We start from the raw sequence: 20,642 nt of genomic DNA, 5'->3' as shown, positions 1-20,642 counted from the left end.
AATGAAAACATAAACACATAAGTCGATCAGCCTGATATTCTTGGACTTTCATCAGGAAGGGAAGAGAGTCGATCTTCTTGTCACAGTCGGTCAGGGAACTGGAGAAAAAAACGTGAGTAGATGCACGAGGGAGGTGTTTCAGTAGGCCAACATTTGGCAGGGATATGTTCCAGCTTATCACCCCCGGGCAGGTCAGCGACTGTCAAACCATGGGCGTGAACCCATGTCAAACTTGAAAAAATCTGATGTTGTGAATTTTCTACTGATGTCTTCAACTACTAAATTGACGAGTTCTTTAAACTTTATCCACATTTTTCTTACGGTCTATTTTTTTGGTATAAACTTGATAAGGCCAAGAAACATAATACTTGTTACAGGCACCGATGGAATTATTTGATTAACATCTGTGTTTTTGGCAACCTAATAGGCCTACATGTAATATGCTCATTTCCTATCTAACTGTGAGATTATAGATTAGAGCATGTATGATTCCCAGACTTTATTTCCTGTTATTAGGGCATAATCATTAACTACTAGATTGATGGTAATAATATTGAACTTGAGATAACTGACAACAGAATATAGGGGTGGGAATGGCTTTAATTTGACTAGGACTTTCAATTCCGATATATTTCCTCAATAAATATATTTTAAATATAAGTTTTGATAAGGATATATTATTGACGATAAAGTTGCAGTGTCTCAATTACAAAAGTGGTTTAACCCTTTTATGACAGACACAATTATGACATGATTATTAAAAACATTCATTTAAAGATGGAACATACCATTATAAATCCAAGAAGAAATTCCTGAATACTGATGTCGCTGGTGTACCCCTTATACAGTCATTGTTTGTATGTCACTACTGTGGGGTATGGATTGAGCATGCTGTAAGGAAAGTCTGCCTGTGCGCTATGTAGAATATATTGCACGCTTCTACATCTCTGAATGACAAAATAGTTTTTAAATAAATAAAGCAATCGTTTCCTTAATCGCTTGTACATGTGTATACCTTTTTCATCAAAAGTGGGGGGCACGGTTGGCCTATTTGTCTTAAGGCGCCGCGATTAGCTGTGCAGAGTTGCGTCCCTTGGGCACGCCAGAAACCTATGATTGTGGGTTCGAATCCCCGTTCGCCCCAATTATGTTTCTAGGTTTGTCAGCACCATACCTGTGCTCGTGGGTTTCACCGAAGTGGTAAAGGTCTTAGACCTGCATCACTTCGGGCTTTCCTCCCACATTAAGCTGACACGCCGTGATATGACTTGAATATTGTTAAAAGCGGCGTTAAACCCAACTCACTCACTCACTCATCAAAAGTGAACTCTGAATAAGGAGCAGAGGCTTCCACAGTGTGGTTGCTATTTGATCTAGACAGCGAAATTGGCGGAATATAGCTGGAATATTGCTGATTGCGGCGTTAAACAACAAGCAAATCTAACACATGTTCGTTAATTAATGGTTAACAACTTACTTTACACGAAAAAAGAAGTGCCCAAACCTCATTTTTGCAAGTCAACATTTGGCAACTGATACAAACAGTATGGCTGCTCAATCAAAGACTGGTTGCATATGTAACAAGCAAGGTCAAAACTTAAAACATGTAGTGAAGACAAGAAATATGAAAAATATTCTTTTGGATCGATTGGCATTGACACAGCTCATAGATCGTTATGCAAGGACAGTGATAGGGTTATTGATTGATCTGATGACATAAGAGCTGGACTACCAACAATCAATTTGTCATGAATAATGTATTTGTGCGTCGGTCAATCACAATATGCAGAGTTGCAGATGGCCGTCGGTCACTGGTCATGGACTGATAAAATTTAAATTTGACAGATGGTTTATTTATACCCCCATCACACCAAACTAGTTCTCAATACGTAACTGCCCCTAATTCGGCCCCTAGTGTCCATCCTGTGCAGCCCGTTTAATGTCAGCATGTGTGACTGTTCAAGTCTTCACACCCTGGGTGACACTGCCCTAGTTAACGGACAGGGTTACTTTTTTAAACAAAATCTGTAACAGTCGATAACATTGATAGCAGCGCTGGATGATGATGATAAATATGTCCGGCCACGTGGGGAAGGCCGATCTCTGTGAGACACGTGAGACCTAAGCAGGGCCATACATTCACCTCGGGTGATTTTGTGCCGATAGTAAATGATGATATCGTATAGATGCATGCATTGTCATCAAACGAATTATATCGTGATATTAAATACACGTAGGGGATAGTGGATTCAGATGTTGTTGAGACCACCCCCGTGGTGTATTGGATAGTGCGTCTGCCCGGAGAGCGAAAGGTCGGTACTCGGACCGCGTCATACCAAGGACGACCCGGCCTGGCGCTTGGCATTAATATCCCCATCACACCAAACTAGTTCTCAGTATGTTCGTGAAAATGTTGTCGAACGGGCTCCAACTGTGTATGAACGTAGTGGACGTAGTAGCAACTATTGACAGTCTTTTTACGAACGTCATGGACGGGCTCAGACGGGGAGGGTGCTCTAGAACTTTGAATCAGCTCAAAATTTTATCCCGTCCATCCTGTTCTGCAATTAGTCAGATTGACAACATACTTAAACCGAGAAAGATGTATAAGGAATGGAATTGCCATACTTCGAACCTACTAGGGACGTATTTCGCATTGGTGCAGTCAGACATAAATTTCAGTATGTGTGCACACCGACCGGGTCGTCTTCTCTTTGGAGGCATGATGTGTACAGTTCGGAGCCCTGAACTTGAATGAAGACAGGCTACAATGGGCTCGGTATCCATAGGAGTCGGGCCAGGACGGGCTAGCAGACGAAAACACACGCACTTAGGACGACATGGGGATGTACTGCGAACAAGTGAGGACGTATTGTGAATGAGGTAGAACGAGGTTGAACCGGTTTTAAACGGGTGGAGAACGGCTACAGACATTCTCAAACTGCTTCGAAACATTGTCGGGATGAGGTGAACGGGCACTTTTACACGATCTGAACTGGATAAAAATGGACTGCAGACTGGCCAAGAATGAGATAAGAATGAGATAGACGTATTGAGGACTGCTTATGAACAAACTAGCATCGTATTTTACACCAAACTATGCATTCTACCGTGATCACAGCCAGTTCTAGTATTTTTTGTAAAAACAGGATAGAACTACTTTGGTGTGATGGTAGCATTAAGTAGTCAGACTTTTGACCATTTAAAATGCTCAGCAAGCGGTTTCTTCAGACTGAAATACACGTTTGAGCTTAGCACAAATGCTCGAGTGGGTAGTAGACCGTCTTGTGTCAGTTGCGCCTTCCCCGGGTAACGGGGTTGATAAGAAGGAGACCATATGGTTGCATCCCACCTCAATTCCGGTGGAGCCGATGTTGACAGGTATAATTAGGGCACTGGACAAATATTTCTCAAGACTCACCCTTGCTCCATCATTCAAACCGCCAAAGTTCAGGAAAGATGATGATTCTATTCGGTGGCAGATGGCTCATAGTTTGGGTGAGGATTTACAAAGAATGACGGGCTCGTCGAAACCAACTACTCTGAAGGTCCAAGATACCAGATTTGCGTTTATTGAAACAAATCAGGCGTGTACTAAAACCTTTGTGAGCACTGGCATCTTCAACCAGTGCTGTGGATAAGATCTAACGGAAGACAATCCTAACCATTTAGATGACCTCCAAACTGTGGTTGACGTCAAACAGCGTCAAATTGACCACATGAGGAACCATCTCAGAGCCGCACTAGCAGAGGTTACTGTGACACTCAGGCTTAGGTATTTAGCACTTTCAAACTGGGATTCCAAGTTTAAGCGCAGGCTCCTACGTCAACCTTGGTGAACTAGTGTTCTGGTTAACGAACAAAAAAGGTCAAGACCAGAGCCCACTTGCACAAAGCGATCTTAGCGCTAAGACTATTGTAAGCCTATGTTAAAGTATGGGAGTTACGACCATCTTAGCGCTAAGATCGCTTTGTGCAAGTGGGTCCAGGATTCTTTTCGAGGAAGAGGGCGTGGCAGAGGTAAAATTCCAGGGTAGGGGAAGTGATAAGAAGGGTAAACACTGAAGTGTTGGACAGTCACGACTGGGAACTCCCGCCCCCAGTCGTCCCAATTGTCGACAGCCCTGTAGGCAGGAGACTGAACGTTTTGACAGAACTAGGCCATTCTCAAGGACAACTTCGTACTCAACATACTATGTTACAGCTACCAACTAAATGTAGAGGTAATTCCACCGTTGACCTCCACCTCCACCTTAGAAGTATCCAAGGAAGTAACATCTGCTACTAAAATCCAACATAGATATTGTTGAGGAAAAGAGCTGTAGGGATTTTAAACAGCCCAGAGTTAACAACGGGGTTTTATTTTCACATCTTTATGGTACACAATAAGGACAAGATACGAATGATTCACAATCTCTCCGTGTTCAACGGCGTTCGAGGAAACGGTTATTCATACCTGTATCTCCTGTGTCCACGACCGAAGTTAGTCGCAACACCATATCTCTATGGTTACGCACAGTCATCCTTCAGGCTTATGACATCGCCAAACTTTATCCACCGAGAGCGAATAATCCTCACGAGATCAGGTCGTTAGCCTCTACCATGGCGTTTCATAGAAACTGTTCAATGGAAACGATCATGGAAGCAAGTTTTTGGATATCTGACAGAGTTTTCGCTAGTCATTATCTTCGCGATGTGACTCTTGAAGACGTTGAAGGCGTGCACAGTTTTGTCTGTCTGGTAGTAGCCCGGCATATAACACACCCTTGACGCAAATAATTAACTCGCCAGTAGCCAGTCTACTTTTCCGCGCAGGTTGTTTTTATCAGGCTTTGGCTCGGGGACACAGTAGGTAAAGATATTAGCTGTCGCTATCCTTCTATATTACCATGTGTGTACAGGGTGCTACCTTTTAATTCTTATATTCCATCTGTAAATAAGATTGAACTAACCCTACCGTTTCTGTGCTTTTTCCACCTCACAGATTATTGACAAACATGTGTCGTTTTTGAGGTGTGATTATTGAGGTTTGGGAAATCTGAAGGTATACCCACCTCCAAACCGTCCAATACAGATGCGTTAAGGATATCTTTTACATTTGTATACCTATTCTACATTACTACGTCCCACCCATCGCAGATTTCTCTCCCCACTTTGGCTTCAGAAACCTCAAAAGATTTTTTGTTAAGCTTGGGTGACAGGCAGTGATTTGAGGAAGGTGACTTCTCATCAAGGTCACATGACAGCGGCGATGGTCCATGCAAAAAGCAGGAATTGAAAACGTAAGCATCTTTTTTTCACCCAAGACCAGCGCTGAGCATTGTGTTTTGTTGTCGTAAGGTCAGCAGTGAATGCATTAAGGAGTGATGCAGGATAAGTATATAAATGTCAAAAATATTTAGATTTTACTAATATTCCAGCCTAGTTTGGCAAGGGTGGAAACTGGACGTTTACAGTCAGTTAACTCCTTTACCCCAGAAAGGTGATGACTAGCTGAACATATGTGTCCTCGGCAAAATACATGTACTTATAAGCCCCGGACATTTATGAAAATTTACAAAGCCCTGGACGACTTCATTCACTTGGCGATTCCGTCGTGAATCTCGATATTTGAATTCAGGGGCATGGGTGGCCCAGTCGTCTAAGGCGCTGCGATTCGCTGTGCAGAGTTGCATCCGTTGGGCACACCTGAAACCTATGATTGTGGGTTCGAATCCTGCTTCGCCCCGATTATGTTTCTAGGTTTGTCAGCACCATACCCGTGCTCGTGGGTTTCACTGAAGTGGTAAACGTCTGAGACCTGCATCACTTCGGGCTTTCCTCCCACATTAAGCTGACACTCCATGATATAACTGGAATACTGTTAAAAGCGGCGTAAACCCAACTCACTCACTCACTCATACTGCCTGCAAGGACCCTGAGCATTAAGTATTGGGAGTCCCCTGAACCCCCACTTTCGTAAGTCAAGGTAAAATCCTGCTTTACATGTCGATTCATTTGTCCCAATAAGCTGCAGTTTTTTAAATGAGGGCCTGAAGAGTTTGATCAGAGCCGGTAGCAGCTAAAGTATCTGGGTCCTGATGGCAGCCAGACAATTTCTTTTGTGGTCATAGCTGAAAATAGTTTATGTCCTTTGACAGTTGTGATTTACTAAGACGCTGGTCATGAGTAGTGCATTTTCCTCATGGGGAGCTCAAAAGGATTAAGGAATAATGGGTAATAAATAATTTATTACACTAGCTTGTCTGTCAGACTTATTTTGCGAAACTCTTGTAAGAATTTGTGTATTACCCGCTCCCGCTGTAAAATACAAGAATTTTTACATTCATTTCGTAAAATCAATATGACACACATGTTTATATAATAATCTCTACGTATGATATATATTATCTTGATTATGTTCTGCCACAACTAATTAATGAGGAAGAGAATTTATTAGTGTCAAATTCTACATTATGAGGAACACAATGTTTTGGAGTATATACTTACTCCTTCATCAATTTGTTGTGTTCCTCATAATAAAGAAGTTGACATCCATAAATTCTCTTCCTTATGTGTATCACTTCTAAATGTCTTTCAAAGACTTGAATCAATTAATTATTTATTATGCTTGATCTCCTCATATTAAAAATATGAATTTCATTTTCCCAGTTCTTTCCGAAACACTTTTTTACTACAATCTAAAAATCACACAGACCACCCCGCCTATCCATCAACACCCGAGAATATCTATTGGTCGGCTTCTATCCTGAGATAACATTTATGATCAGTTTTGAGCATCACTGTCATGAGTTATATGTGAATGAAAGTATGTTTTCACTTCTCCAATTTCATGTGTAAGTTAAATTATATCTTGAGCTGTCCAAGATTAGGTGAGGTGAAATGGGGTTTAACGTCGCGTCCAAGATTATTGTACTTATATAGCAACGTGCATGCACATGTGTGTGTGTGTGTGTGTGTTTTTGTTTTGTACTAGTCCGGACTGATGCTGATTTATAGTGCTAGCACACTGAGATACCATGCCGCAGTTTAACATGAATACCCCATTCAGACACAGTATATTGACTCCGAGCCGACCAGTCCTTGTTTTAGCCCTTGCAATCCCGAGTGCCAGACAGAGTAACAACAAGTACCATCTTTTAATGTCTTTTGGTACGGCACGGACGGGGATCGAACCCCGGACCTTCTGCTCTCCAGGCGGACACTTTACCACTAGACCACGGAGGCGTTCCTGTCCAAGATTAAGTATGAATGACAACTTTGCTTAAACTTTTACAGGAGTGAGTGAGTGTGGTTTTACGCCACTTTTAGCAATATTCCAGCAATATCACGGCAGGGGACACCAGAAATTGGCTTCATACATTGTACCCATGTCGGTAATGGAACCCGGGTCTTTCGCGTGACGGGCGAATGCTTTAACCACTAGGCTACCCGACCGCCACCTTAACTTTTACAGGAAATAATCCAGATGACACAACTTCAACGGTCCGTTGGTGACTAAAATCGGCACATAGCTCGTGGTCCACCACAGTGTATCACTCAACCCAGCAAATACACAACGCTGTAGATAAACTGTGGGAATGTTACATCGTAAAATAACATTGTAACAATATTACATTACATTTACAACCACTGGTATAGGTCTGAAGTCGGCACATAGTCAGTGGTTTACTGCCAACATGGATGAGCTGTTTAGTCTCACTCCAAAACACAAACGTTGTGTTGTGCGAATGTTACGTTGTAACATTACATTGTAGCAATGTTGCATGACATTCTATAACCACCAGTATCGGTCGGCCGATAGGCTGATACGTGGACTGAGAATATGCTTGAACATCCTAATGGGGACTTATACTATTCTTGAACTTTACCAGATTCATGTTATGAAAAAATGCTTGGATGTCCCTGAATTAAGTCCTTATTAAACTTTGCATGAATTTTATCTTGAATTATTATGCTAAACATTCTAAAGGTGAAGGTTCTTAATGTTAATGTTAATGAAAAAAACCAAACTTCTCTTTTATTTCATAAATTTAATGTTAGATATGATTATGCTTGGATGTTTATGAATGAAGTCCTGAATTTAGTTTTTAATTTATGCATGATGTTTGTCTTTATTGATATAATGCATAAATGAATGTTCTTAATGAAATTGTGAAATAATGCTTGTATTTTTATTGATATAATGCATACATGAATCTTCTTAATGACATTGTGAAATAATGCTTGTATTTTTCAGATGTAATTGTGATTGAAATGTTGCCTGAACTTTCTTGATTTTAATCTGGAATGAAATATTGTTTGTATTTACACATACCGTATTTCCTCTAATAATTTATGGGTTTTTAATCGGCGCCTGCCTCCAATAAGTACCAGGTACGAAGCAGCAACAACACAATAAACACAGGGTCTCTGATATGCGCCAGGGCTCACTTGCACAAAGTGATCTTAGCGCTAGGATGATCATAACTCCCACATTTTAACATAGGCTTATGATAGTCTTAGCGCTAAGATCGCTTTTGTGCAAGTGGACCCAGGCCTCTAATAAGTTACTGGTTATGTTTGATTTAGAGTCCATCTCCCTGGAATAAATAAAAGCTTAGAAACGAAGTGTCCCATTTTAGCTTATGCAAAACCACTGTTGAAATATTAAGCGACAGGGCTCCTACAGCCTGGCCTCCATTACCAACCAGGGCCCACGTGCACAAAGCGATCTTAGCGCAACGACTATTGTAAGCCTATGTTAAAGCATGGGAGTTATGATCATTTTAGTGCTAAGATCGCTTTGTGCAAGCGGGCCCTGGTTTGGAAGCTTGTTCAAAGAATATGTGCCAGGGTGCTTATTAGAGGAAAAATGGTATATACAAAGTTTTTTTTATGATTTATTTGTATGGATTGCCTTAGGTTTGCTATGTGTTTTTTCAGTCTACGTTTGCTGGAATGTTTGGGATTCCGATGCGACAGGTATGATCAGTGGTTTCTTGTGTCAAGAACTATTGTGTCGTAAAACTGTTGTGTTTGTGTCAATGAGGAAGCAGCACAGGTAGCCTAGTGGTCTCTTGCACTGCAGTATGTTGTGTCGAGTTTGTTGTGGATCCTGAGTTGAAGCCAAGTCTTGCCTTGATTATGATCCTTGCAACTTCAGCTATTTTTCTAAAGCCTCAGTCCAGTAAACTTGTGATGCATGTGGTACTAGGCTCAGCTAATCGTTACTAAGTCAATATGATAACACTTCCGTCTTATGACCAATTATGTTTCTAGGTTTGTCAGCACCATACCCTTGCTCGTGGGTTTCACCGAAGTGGTAAACGTCTGAGACCTGCATCACTTCGGGCTTTCCTCCCTCATTAAGCTGACACACCACGATATAACTGGAATACTGTTAAAAGCGGCGTCAAACCCAACTCACTCACTCACGTCTTAAGAAATCTATGATAAAAGCCTAGTTCAGACCAGGAGACTGAACAGTTTTTCATAGACTGTGTCAGTTTCATATTTGAGTGAGTGAGTGAGTGAGGTTTCACACCACTTTTAGCAATGTTCCAGCTCATGGCGTGGGTATAATAAGGAATGGGCATAACACATGGTTAACCATGTGCTGAAATATTGCCATTCTGCTCAAATATTGCTGTTACTGCAGATATATTGCAGAGATACTGCTGAAATACTGCTGAAATATTGGTGAGATATTGCTGAGTAACTGCTGAGATAGTGCTGAGACATTGTTCAGATAGTGCTGAGACATTGTTGATATATTGCTGAGACATTGTTGATATATTGCTGAGACATTGCTGAGATATTGCTGAGACATTGTTGAGAACTGGGTTATTTCGGAACTTGTTGATATATTACTGAGACATTGTTGAGATATTGCTGAGACATTGTTGAGAACTGGGTTATTTCGGAACTTGTTGATATATTACTGAGACATTGTTGAGATATTGCTGAGACATTGTTGAGAACTGGGTTATTTCGGAACTTGTTGATATATTACTGAGACATTGTTGAGATATTGCTGAGACATTGTTGAGAACTGGGTTATTTCGGAACTTGTTGATATATTACTGAGACATTGTTGAGATATTGCTGAGACATTGTTGAGAACTGGGTTATTTTGGAGACATTGTTGATATATTACTGAGACATTGTTGAGATATCGCTGAGACATGTTCACATGTGAAGACAAAACTGGGTTTATTTCCCTCTTGGGTAGCACAGTAGAAAATGTGTTCACATGTCAAGACAAAACTGGGTTTTATTCCCTCCTGGGTAGCACAGTAGAGAATGTGTTCACATGTCAAGACAAAACTGGGTTTAATTCCCTCCTGGGTAGCACATTAGATTATGTGTTCACATGTGAATTTGTGTAATTTATACACACTTAATCACAATAACCCAGTTAACTTTGAGTTGCTTGCATACAAATACGCATGATAATATCAAAACCCAATTGTCTAATGACACTTAGCGTAATTACCCAATGTGTTTTTTCAGCTTGTGTACCTGCGAGTCTTTACATGACAGCATCACATATATACACCAGGGTTTTACACAACACACAAATATGCGTCCCATATGCACAAATGTAGAGATCGACCCAGAAAAGAATATGTACTGCGTCCCTCGGGATGCACAGTAATATTCATTGTACCTACAGCGCACCAAGAGCAGTTATGGGTGTCTGTTACTTCAATCATGACCACTGTCCACATGATCACTGATTCATTCCAGGCTCTAAAGTAATTATCTAAATGTACAGTACACTATACCATTTCATTACTTTACAGGACCATCATACTGCCTGGAGGACACTTAAAATTCATTATTGGGGGTCCCCTAGACCCTCACTTTTGTAAGTGGAGGTAAAGCCTTGTATACCCTTATATTTTCAATTATGTGCTGTGTCTTTTTACCGTATTCGACGTAAGGGCCCAGGGCGCTCTCTCAAAATAAGAAATGGGGGCTCTTATTAGAATATTATTTTGGTGGAAAAAAAACAGACTCACTCACTCACTCACTCACTCACTCACTCACTCACTCACTCACTCACTCACCCACCCACCCACTCACCCACTCACTCACTCACTCACTCACTCACTCACTCACTCACTCACCACTCACTCACTCACTCACTCACTCACCCACCTACCAACTCACTCACTCACTCACTCACTCACTCACTCACTCACTCACTCACCTACCCACTCACTCACTCACTCACTCACTCACTCACTCACTCACTCAACATAGCCTACATTTTTTTTTGTGGCATTGATCCTAACAGCTTTTGACTCTGAGCCTGAATTTTTCAACATGGTCAGACAAGCTGTTTACATTCTCTGCCCGGAATGCATTAAGGATACTATTTTGTACCTCTGCCGTGGGGCGAAGTCGTGACATAGGTCAGCTGGCAGAGATGAGCCTGGATTGTTGATGACCTTTTGTGTATCCTTAGTGAAAGGCAAAAACTTGTTTTTCTCCCGAGAACGTAGCATGTCTGCATGAAAAAAGCATCCTAAGAATAGCCTTCATTGGAGGTGTCCAAAGCTGGGGGGGAGCTGGAAGGTAATGTAATTACCTCTTGTACCATGCTGATGTTGGGGTTCTGGGGAGAGTCGAGTATCAGGGTGAGGATTACTGTAAACACGATGGGCAAGGTGGGTGGGTTTTGGGTGAGTGGTATGGGTGGTTGTGATGGTTGTTACTGTAAACACGATGGGCAAGGTGGGTGAGTGAAGGTGGATGGGTTTTGGGTGAGTGGTGTGGGTGGTTGAGATTGTTGTTAGGTTGAGATGGTTAGAATAGGTCTCCATCAACCTATGCTTGTCTCCTTGTGGGGATTCCAGGTTAGAATAGGTCACCAGCATTCTATACTTGTCTCCCTGTGGGGATTCTAGGTTAGAATAGGTCACCAGCAACCTATACTTGTCTCCCTGTTGGGATTCCAGATTAGAATAGGTCTCCATCAACCGATGTTTGTCTCCCTGCGGGGATTCCGGGTTAGAATAGGTCTCCATCAACCTATACTTGTCTCTCAGTGGGGATTCCGGGTTAGAATAGGTCTTCAGCAACCTATACTTGTCTCCCTGTGGGGATTCCTGTTTAGAATAGGTCTCCATCAACCTATACTTGTCTCCCTGTGGGGATTCCTGTTTAGAATAGGTCTCCATCAACCTATACTTATCTCCCTGTGGGGATTCCTGTTTAGAATAGGTCTCCATCAACCTATACTTGTCTCCCTGTGGGGATTCCTGTTTAGAATAGGTCTCCATCAACCTATACTTGTCTCCCTGTGGGGATTCCTGTTTAGAATAGGTCTTCAGCAACCTATACTTGTTTCTCAGTGGGGATTCCGGGTTAGAATAGGTCACCAGCAACCTATACTTGTCTCCCTGTTGGGATTCCTGGTTAGAATAGGTCTTCAGCAACCTATACTTGTCTCCCTGTGGGGATTCCAGGTTAGAATAGGTCTCCATCAACCTATACTTGTCTCCCTGTGGGGATTCCAGATTAGAATAGGTCCCAAGCAACCTATACTTGTCTCCCTGTGGGGATTCCGGGTTAGAATAGGTCCCCAGCAACCTATGCTTGTCTCTCTGTTGGGATTCCGGGTTAGAATAGGTCACCAGCAACCTATGCTTGTTTCCCTGTGGGGATTCCGGGTTAGAATAGGTCACCAGCAACCTATGCTTGTCTCCCTGTGGGGATTCCGGGTTAGAATAGGTCTCCATCAACCTATACTTGTCTCCCTGTGGGGATTCCAGATTAGAATAGGTCTCCATCAACCTATACTTGTCTCCTTGTGGGGATTCCTGGTCAGAGTAGGTCACCAGCAACCTATATTTGCCTCCCTGTGGGGATTCCTGGTTAGAATAGGTCCCAAGCAAGAAGCATCTCGATCGATGGTCAGACTTGTACCCTGATGGCGTGGAATGTTGCTTGTAATACAAGTCAGTGGAATGTCTGGTCTAGACAACAAAAATCAGCAGCAGCATGGAGAGTGATTGACACAAGTACAAGATAATGAGGACACATATCTTGTGGCATATCATGCTGCTTGCCTCATTCACCAGATACCGTACTTATTATATCAATCAATTCTCTGACCTGTTAAGGATAATCGTTAAACGATGACATTACGAGATAACAATGTGCTAAACTTTGTTAATCAATACCATTACCCAGTGAAATTGTCCAATTACTGTATTCGACGTAATAAGCGCCCCGCTCTAATAGGCCCATGGCAATATTTGCTAATATATTTGCTAGTGAACAATCCCAGATAGCGACCCTTCCAATTGATCAATGCACACAAGATTTATTGATTCCTGTATAATATTCACTCGTGTGTTATATGCACCCTTAATTATGGGCAATTAAATTCGGGAAAATATATCTGTCGTGTATGATACGTACATACTTTTCTTTTGTATCATTTCAGGCTGTCAGCATAAACTACGAAATTTACAATTTTTCAACTCTGTTTTTGTCTCGACAAAATTATATTCTAATAAGAGCCCCCTATTTCTAATTTTGAGAGCGCCCCGGGCGCATATTGCATCTAATCGGGTAACTAATTTCTGAGTGAACTAATCACTAGAACAGACATATGTCCCTGTGTGTATAGATTAATTTATATAACTGTGGGTTATGTCACATGTAAGATCAGTGATTGCACTTAGAACAGCGTCTGCTGTTTGGAGTCTTGTACCAGGGACCATTTCTGGCCGAGACGTCTAAAACTAGTAGTGGTACCATACTCCAATGCATCGGTGGATTGCGATTTTTAATTCTCGATACAAGTATCGATCACAGTTGCACACTAAGTAAAAGGCATCGATTCTTACCTTAAATGTATCCTTTAATAAATGTTTCACCCCACACTAATTGCTAGTGAAAATGAGTAGTGAAAATGTAAATATTTTATCCTTTGCGCCATATTTGACACTGCCAACTGTGTGCTAGGTATTTGGCCATCCTGTCTATGATAGAGATGGCTTACGCCCCACAGATAAGAGAACTTCCAAGTATCGTGATACGTATGGGATCGTGAGCAAGGTATCGTGATACGTATCGGAATGGGATACTTATGGGATAGTGAGCAAGGTGTCGTGATACGTATGGGATCGTGAGCAAGGTATTGTGATACGTATGGGATCGTGATACGTATGGGATCGTGAGCAAGGTATCGTGATACATATGGGATCGCACAGTTGGTGTATTGTCCCAGCCCAGTCTTAGACGCTGCAATTCACTGTGCACTGTTGTCCAAATGTGTGTACTGTTACAGGTTTTGTATCAAAGGATCGCCCTGATCATGTTTCTGTAGGGATGGGTATTGGAGGTTGAGAGTGTATCACAATATTGTATAATTCTAAATATTGAATTCAGAAGCAATGTGCTACATCAATATATGAATTAAAGTTCGTAAATAGAATGAAACAAGATGCTGGTACAATGTATTGTTTACGTATTCATGAAATACGCATATTCCAGTCATGATGTAGCATTACACCACTGACACAGCCTAATTTGCATATCACAAGACCAAAAGTTTCTCTTGTTTGTAAACAAACATGTTTATTCTGAAATCAGAGCAGATTTGCCTCATGCAAGCCTTTCAGTGCACTTTACATGTTGTTTTGCATAATTATAGAGATATTCTACTGAGAACAATGAGGTATGTTGATTTGTTGTTTAACGCCGCACTCAGCAATATTCCAGCTATATGATGGCAGTCTGTGAATAATCGGGTTTGGACCAGACAAAAATCCAGTGATTAATATCATGAACATGACAATACCATATATTGTTGTGTTTGAGAAAAACATCTCTTTCTTTGCAAACTTACATTTTTGAATTACAGAAACATTTCAGAGGTATTTGGCAAGTGTATAACATAAAACAAATAGTCTGTATGGCACAAGCTTAAAACATTACTGGTTGTTAGAGCCAAGCTTGCATGACCACTCAATTAGGGCTTGGACGGGTAACTCAGGTACCCGGGTCAGGTGGGTACTGAGTAGGACCCGGGTCAGGCTGGTACTGAGTAGGACCCGGGTCAGGCTGGTACTGAGTAGGACCCGGGTCAGGTGGGTACTGAGTAGGACCCGGGTCAGGTGGGTACTGAGTAGGACCCGGGTCAGGCTGGTACTGAGTAGGACCCGGGTCAGGTGGGTACTGAGTAGGACCTGGGTCAGGTGGGTACTGAGTAGGACCCGGGTCAGGCTGGTACTGAGTAGGACCCGGGTCAGGCTGGTACTGAGTAGGACCCGGGTCAGGTGGGTACTGAGTAGGACCCGGGTCAGGTGGGTACTGAGTAGGACCCGGGTCAGGCTGGTACTGAGTAGGACCTGGGTCAGGTGGGTACTGAGTAGGACCCGGGTCAGGCTGGTACTGAGTAGGACCCGGGTCAGGTGGGTACTGAGTAGGACCCGGGTCAGGTGGGTACTGAGTAGGACCCGGGTCAGGCTGGTACTGAGTAGGACCTGGGTCAGGTGGGTACTGAGTAGGACCCGGGTCAGGCTGGTACTGAGTAGGACCCGGGTCAGGTGGGTACTGAGTAGGACCCGGGTCAGGTGGGTACTGAGTAGGACCCGGGTATCTACAGGATTACCCGGACTTGTGGTTAGTCACGTGATATATTGTCAAATGACTAAAATTATCTGGAACTCTATGGTTACACTACAAGTCATTAATGTTCGCTTTTCTTTCTGACTATGCACCCATTCCTTCTTATTTTTCATATGGTTGAATAAAGATATAACTTAAGTCAACTTCAGTGTATGCATGACCAGATTGTTTAATACATGTATCTAAATATGTTTTGCCAGGGCTATGCTAAAAAAGTTCCCAATCGGACATTTTGAGACATCTCCTGAGACCGACAGAGGGTACCCGGGTAGGGTAGGGAAATGGGGGGGCAGGTACCCGGGTAGTAAATTTGACACGTCCCAGGCCTAATTGAGTGGTTTCTTTGTGTGACCTTGAACCATCCTCCCCCAAAGACTGACCTACCATAATGACACTGTGACCCAACTCACTCTGTTCTAACAATCTGTGACGTGGAAATAAAGGCCAGACTTAAAAGGAATGTGGCTCGGGACTCTAACTCAAGTGCCTTTACAATTTGATTATTTCTTACCTCGATTAGCTGCAAAGTTTTGGAGCAGCATTAGTTAGAGCCCACTAGGCCTCAAGATAAAGCTGTCTATGTGTAATCAGATTGAAAGGTATTTCATAAAAACTGCTTCATTTATCTTAATCTTTTTTCCTGTAGTAATGTTGTATTATTAGTCTCTGGTCCTGTAACAACGTGTGTGGTCTGATATGATGTTGATTAATGAATAATTTGCATACTCGTATATGCAAGGGGCTGACGTATGGTTCTCAGTAGGAAGTGGCATCTTGGAGATGATGGCTTGCGGTATATACAGTTTTACTTTATACATGTAGATATATACATACAAAAGACACTATGTGCCTGGTCAGCAAATAGTGGTAGTGGTTGTTGTCTAGGTGCCCCGGAGCACCCAGCCTAACCCTAGCTAGGCTAAGGGTATGACCTTTCTTTCTTCTTTTTCCTCAATCTGTTGTTGCATTAGGTGTTTAAGAGGTCGCCTTCTGCCTAGGCAATTTCGGCTGACCTGTCCCTCTTTGGGACTCCTGTGTGTGAGAAGGGTTCACATATCTATTGTGATTTCGGTGTTCACATAATTTCTGTTTTTGCATTGATATGATTTCTATTTTCTTATATTGATATGCTTTCATTTTTATCCTTGGCTGCTCTGTTTATATACGTTCGAGCAGCTGTCCATCTCTCAGAAATAGAGTTAGTTTGGCCTTCGCTATTGCATCTCTTGGCTTTAGGAGATCTATGACAGATAGCGGATCTAACTGCAATTCTTGTTTTAACCTAGCCCGGGCTGGGGCATGGTCTTGACATTCTAGTAACAGGTGGTCAATGGTTTCAGCCTGATTGCAAGATGAGCAAACCTTGTCATAGTGCTTTTTGTGACCAAGTCTGAGGCGTGAGATAGCAGTTTCAATTTTACTTTCATTTGAGTATGAGTTTGGCTTTTGTTGGACCTTGGGTTGAATTTTGTATAGCCATCTGCCGATCTTACTTGCGTCCCATTGGGCTTGCCATCTTTTTGCTATGGAGGCTTTGATTTTGCTTTTTATCTCTAGTTTACTAAAGGGAATAGGCTGTATATCCGCTTTGTCTAGAGCTAGCTTCGCCAGTGAGTCTGCTTTTTCATTTCCATGAATATCTATGTGAGAGGGGATCCAACACAGCTCCACCTGTTGCCCTTGGTCCGATAGTTTTGTATATTCGTATAGAATATTGTTGACTGTGTTTGGCCTGGAGTTTGAGTTTCTCCCACTGATGGCCTGAAGTGCACTTAGCGAGTCTGATAGGACGACTGCCTTTGCTTCCGGGAGTTCCGGTAGGAAGTGGCATCTTGGAGATGATGGCTTGCGGTATATACAGTTTTACTTTATACATGTAGATATATACATACAAAAGACACTGTGTGCCTGGTCAGCAAATAGTGGTAGTGGTTGTTGTCTAGGTGCCCCGGAGCACCCAGCCTAACACTAGCTAGGCTAAGGGTATGACCTTTCTTTCTTCTTTTTCCTCAATCTCTCTCAACCAAGGCTTATATAGCCAAGGTCACCTGACATTTAGTAATAAATATAAATGTAAACAGTTATTCATCAGCAGGATGGCAGACGGTCGATGTACACAAAGATGGGGATTAACAATTAGGATTAGCATCTTATAAATAACAGCAATTAAGTGTTTCAAGGCATATAGATGCCATAGCTCCAGGGTAATGAGGCTTTGCAATTAAATGTTCTTCAGACAATGGATGTCGTAAATCAGTTGCTATGACACCTGCATCATTTTCAGCAAGCTCTATAAGGCTTTTGTATTTTTCTAATTTTTATCCCCCCAGCATATAATGCAGGGGGATATAGCGATCACCAAGTCTGTCTGTCCATCCGTCTGTCCGTCTGTCTGTCCGTCCGTCCGTCCGTAATCATTTCCTTTTCCGGGGCAGAATTAAAATAACATTCAGTGTATTTGATCGAGACTTGGCAAATCTATCAGGCACATACTGAAGTGGTGCCTTTTGATATTTTGGGATTTTTCTAATTTTTATTTTTTTCAATTTTTATGGAATGAAGTTGGACATAGATTCAATTGGGGATGGGGTTCGTTTCCGGAACAGAATTGAAAAACCATTCAGTGTATTTGATAGAAACTTGGCAAATCTATCAGGCACATACTGAAGTGGTGCCTTTAGATATTTCGGGATTTTTCTAATTTTTATTTTTTTCAATTTTTATGGAATGAAGTTGGACATAGACACAATTGGGGATGGGGTTCGTTTCCGGGGCAGAATTCAAAAACCATTCAGTGTATTTGATAGAAACTTGGCAAATCTATCAGGCACATACTGAAGTGGTGCCTTTTAGATATTTTGGTATTTTTCTGATTTTTATTTTTTTCAATTTTTATGGAATGAAGTTGGACATAGACTCAATTGGGGATGGGGTTCGTTTCCGGGGCAGAATTCGAAAACCATTCAGTGTATTTGATAGAAACTTGGCAAATCTATCAGGCACATACTGAAGTGGTGCCTTTAGATATTTTGGGATTTTTCTAATTTTTATTTTTTTCAATTTTATGGAATGAAGTTGGACATAGACTCAATTGGGGATGGGGTTCGTTTCCGGGCCAGAATTCGAAAACCATTCAGTGGGTAAACAATGTATGCTTCTTAAAGAACATTCAACTGTTGACTCATTACATACAGAATTGCACATTTTCTAGTGGTTACTTTACAGACAGCTGCCGGGGGGATATGTCATCTTTCTGATGACTCTTGTTTTAACACGACAAGGTAACTTAAACCTGTTTTCCCAAAGATGAAGTGCAGACTTCACATGATGTGCAATGCAGTGTGTGGGTGGATGGGAGATTTATAATAAGGCCTTTGGCGCCTGTCAAATGCGCTTTTGACATCACTCTACTTAACTTTTATGAATAACTGAGAAAGGGCGCTCTACTACCAGAGACAACGACTATGTATTTCCTCCACAATACAAAGATTGTGCTGTTTGGGGGAAAAACATTTGTGTTGGTGAATCATGCAAATGAATTTGTAAAATAAGGAGAAAAAAAGTGACATCGTCAGGTCATCTTAGGCCTAACCAAAAGACCAGGTTAACTTACACCCGGAAATTTAATACTATTATTTGTTGTCTTGTCTCACATGAGTTCTGGAAATGTGGCAGCGTTTGCCAAGTATTATATCCTTGAGGCTTAAACAAAAAATTGCTTCAGTACTAACCATTTCTGTGTCTTCAGTAACCGTGCTATGGTTCTCTTTGTGAGGGGTAGCCTAGTGGTTAAAGCGTTCGCTCGTCACGCCAAAGATCAGGTTCGATTCCAAGCATAGGTACAATGGTTGAAGCCCATTTGTGATGTCCTTGCTATGATAGTGCTGTAATATTGCTAAAAGTGGTGTAAAGCAATATTCATTCAATGCAACTTGACAATGGATGCAACTAATGTAAAGTGTGTGTCCTGGGGGATGCAAAAAATTAGAACTATTGAGATGGTTCATGTCATGAAAATTATAGATTCTATCTGATATTGCTAGAAGATGGCTGAAAGAAGTTTTAAACTGTACTCACTCACTCACTTACTCACTCACTCACTCACTCACTCACTCACTCACTCACTCACTCACTCACTCACTCACCCATCCACCCACCCAAAGCCATTCACTCACTCACTCACTCACCCACCAACCCACTGGCGGACCGCCAGTCGTTTGGCAGCAATGGTGTTACTGGACAGTTCTCGATTATTAACTCATTAACCTAGTTTATGCCTTTCAGGCGAATATAATTTGTGGAATAAGTAGCATGTGAAGTGTTGGTATCATGTTAAATCTCAGCGTTTGACCTCCCACAGGAATATTTCAGGGCAGAATAGTGCTCTGCGATTACTTGTGACAACCATAGCACTGGGATAACTTGTGACAACCATAGCACTGGGATCATTTGTGACAACCATAGCACTGGGATCACTTGTGACAACCATAGCACTGGGATCACTTGTGACAACCATAGCACTGGGATAACTTGTGACAACCATAGCACTGGGATCACTTGTGACAACCATAGCACTGGGATCACTTGTGACAACCATAGCACTGGGATCACTTGTGACAACCATAGCACTGGGATCACTTGTGACAACCATAGCACTGGGATCACTTGTGACAACCATAGCACTGGGATCACTTGTGACAACCATAACACTGGGATCACTTGTGACAGCCATAGCACTGTCATCACTTGTGACAACCATAGCACTGGGATCACTTGTGACAACCATAGCACTGTCATCACTTGTGACAACCATAACACTGGGATCACTTGTGACAACCATAGCACTGTCATCACTTGTGACAACCATAACACTGGGATAACTTGTGACAACCATAGCACTGTCATCACTTGTGACAACCATAACACTGGGATCACTTGTGACAACCATAGCACTGGGATCACTTGTGACAACCATAACACTGGGATCACTTGTGACAACCATAACACTG

The 20,642-nt window shown here is 42.0% G+C and overlaps 1 protein-coding gene across 3 annotated transcripts in view; it reads left to right on the top strand.

Moving 5' to 3' along the window:
• LOC139471183 (endothelin-converting enzyme homolog) overlaps window positions 1-20,642 on the top strand; it is a 108,853-nt gene continuing 88,211 nt past the window's right edge. For 2 of the 3 annotated variants that reach the window (XM_071253464.1, XM_071253463.1), the window contains exons 1-2: window positions 1-112; window positions 8,926-8,964. In XM_071253464.1, the coding sequence (XP_071109565.1) occupies window positions 8,941-8,964 (24 nt within the window). In that variant the 5' untranslated portion in view covers window positions 1-112; window positions 8,926-8,940. The remainder of the gene's footprint in view (window positions 113-8,925; window positions 8,965-20,642) is intronic. The other variant, XM_071253466.1, reaches the window with a different exon arrangement.

Source organism: Haliotis cracherodii, unplaced genomic scaffold (assembly GCF_022045235.1).
Source record: "Haliotis cracherodii isolate W230 unplaced genomic scaffold, xgHalCrac1.p SCAF_22, whole genome shotgun sequence".
NCBI classification, from domain to species: Eukaryota; Metazoa; Mollusca; class Gastropoda; order Lepetellida; family Haliotidae; genus Haliotis; species Haliotis cracherodii.
This window is presented reverse-complemented; position numbering and strand designations above follow the sequence as displayed.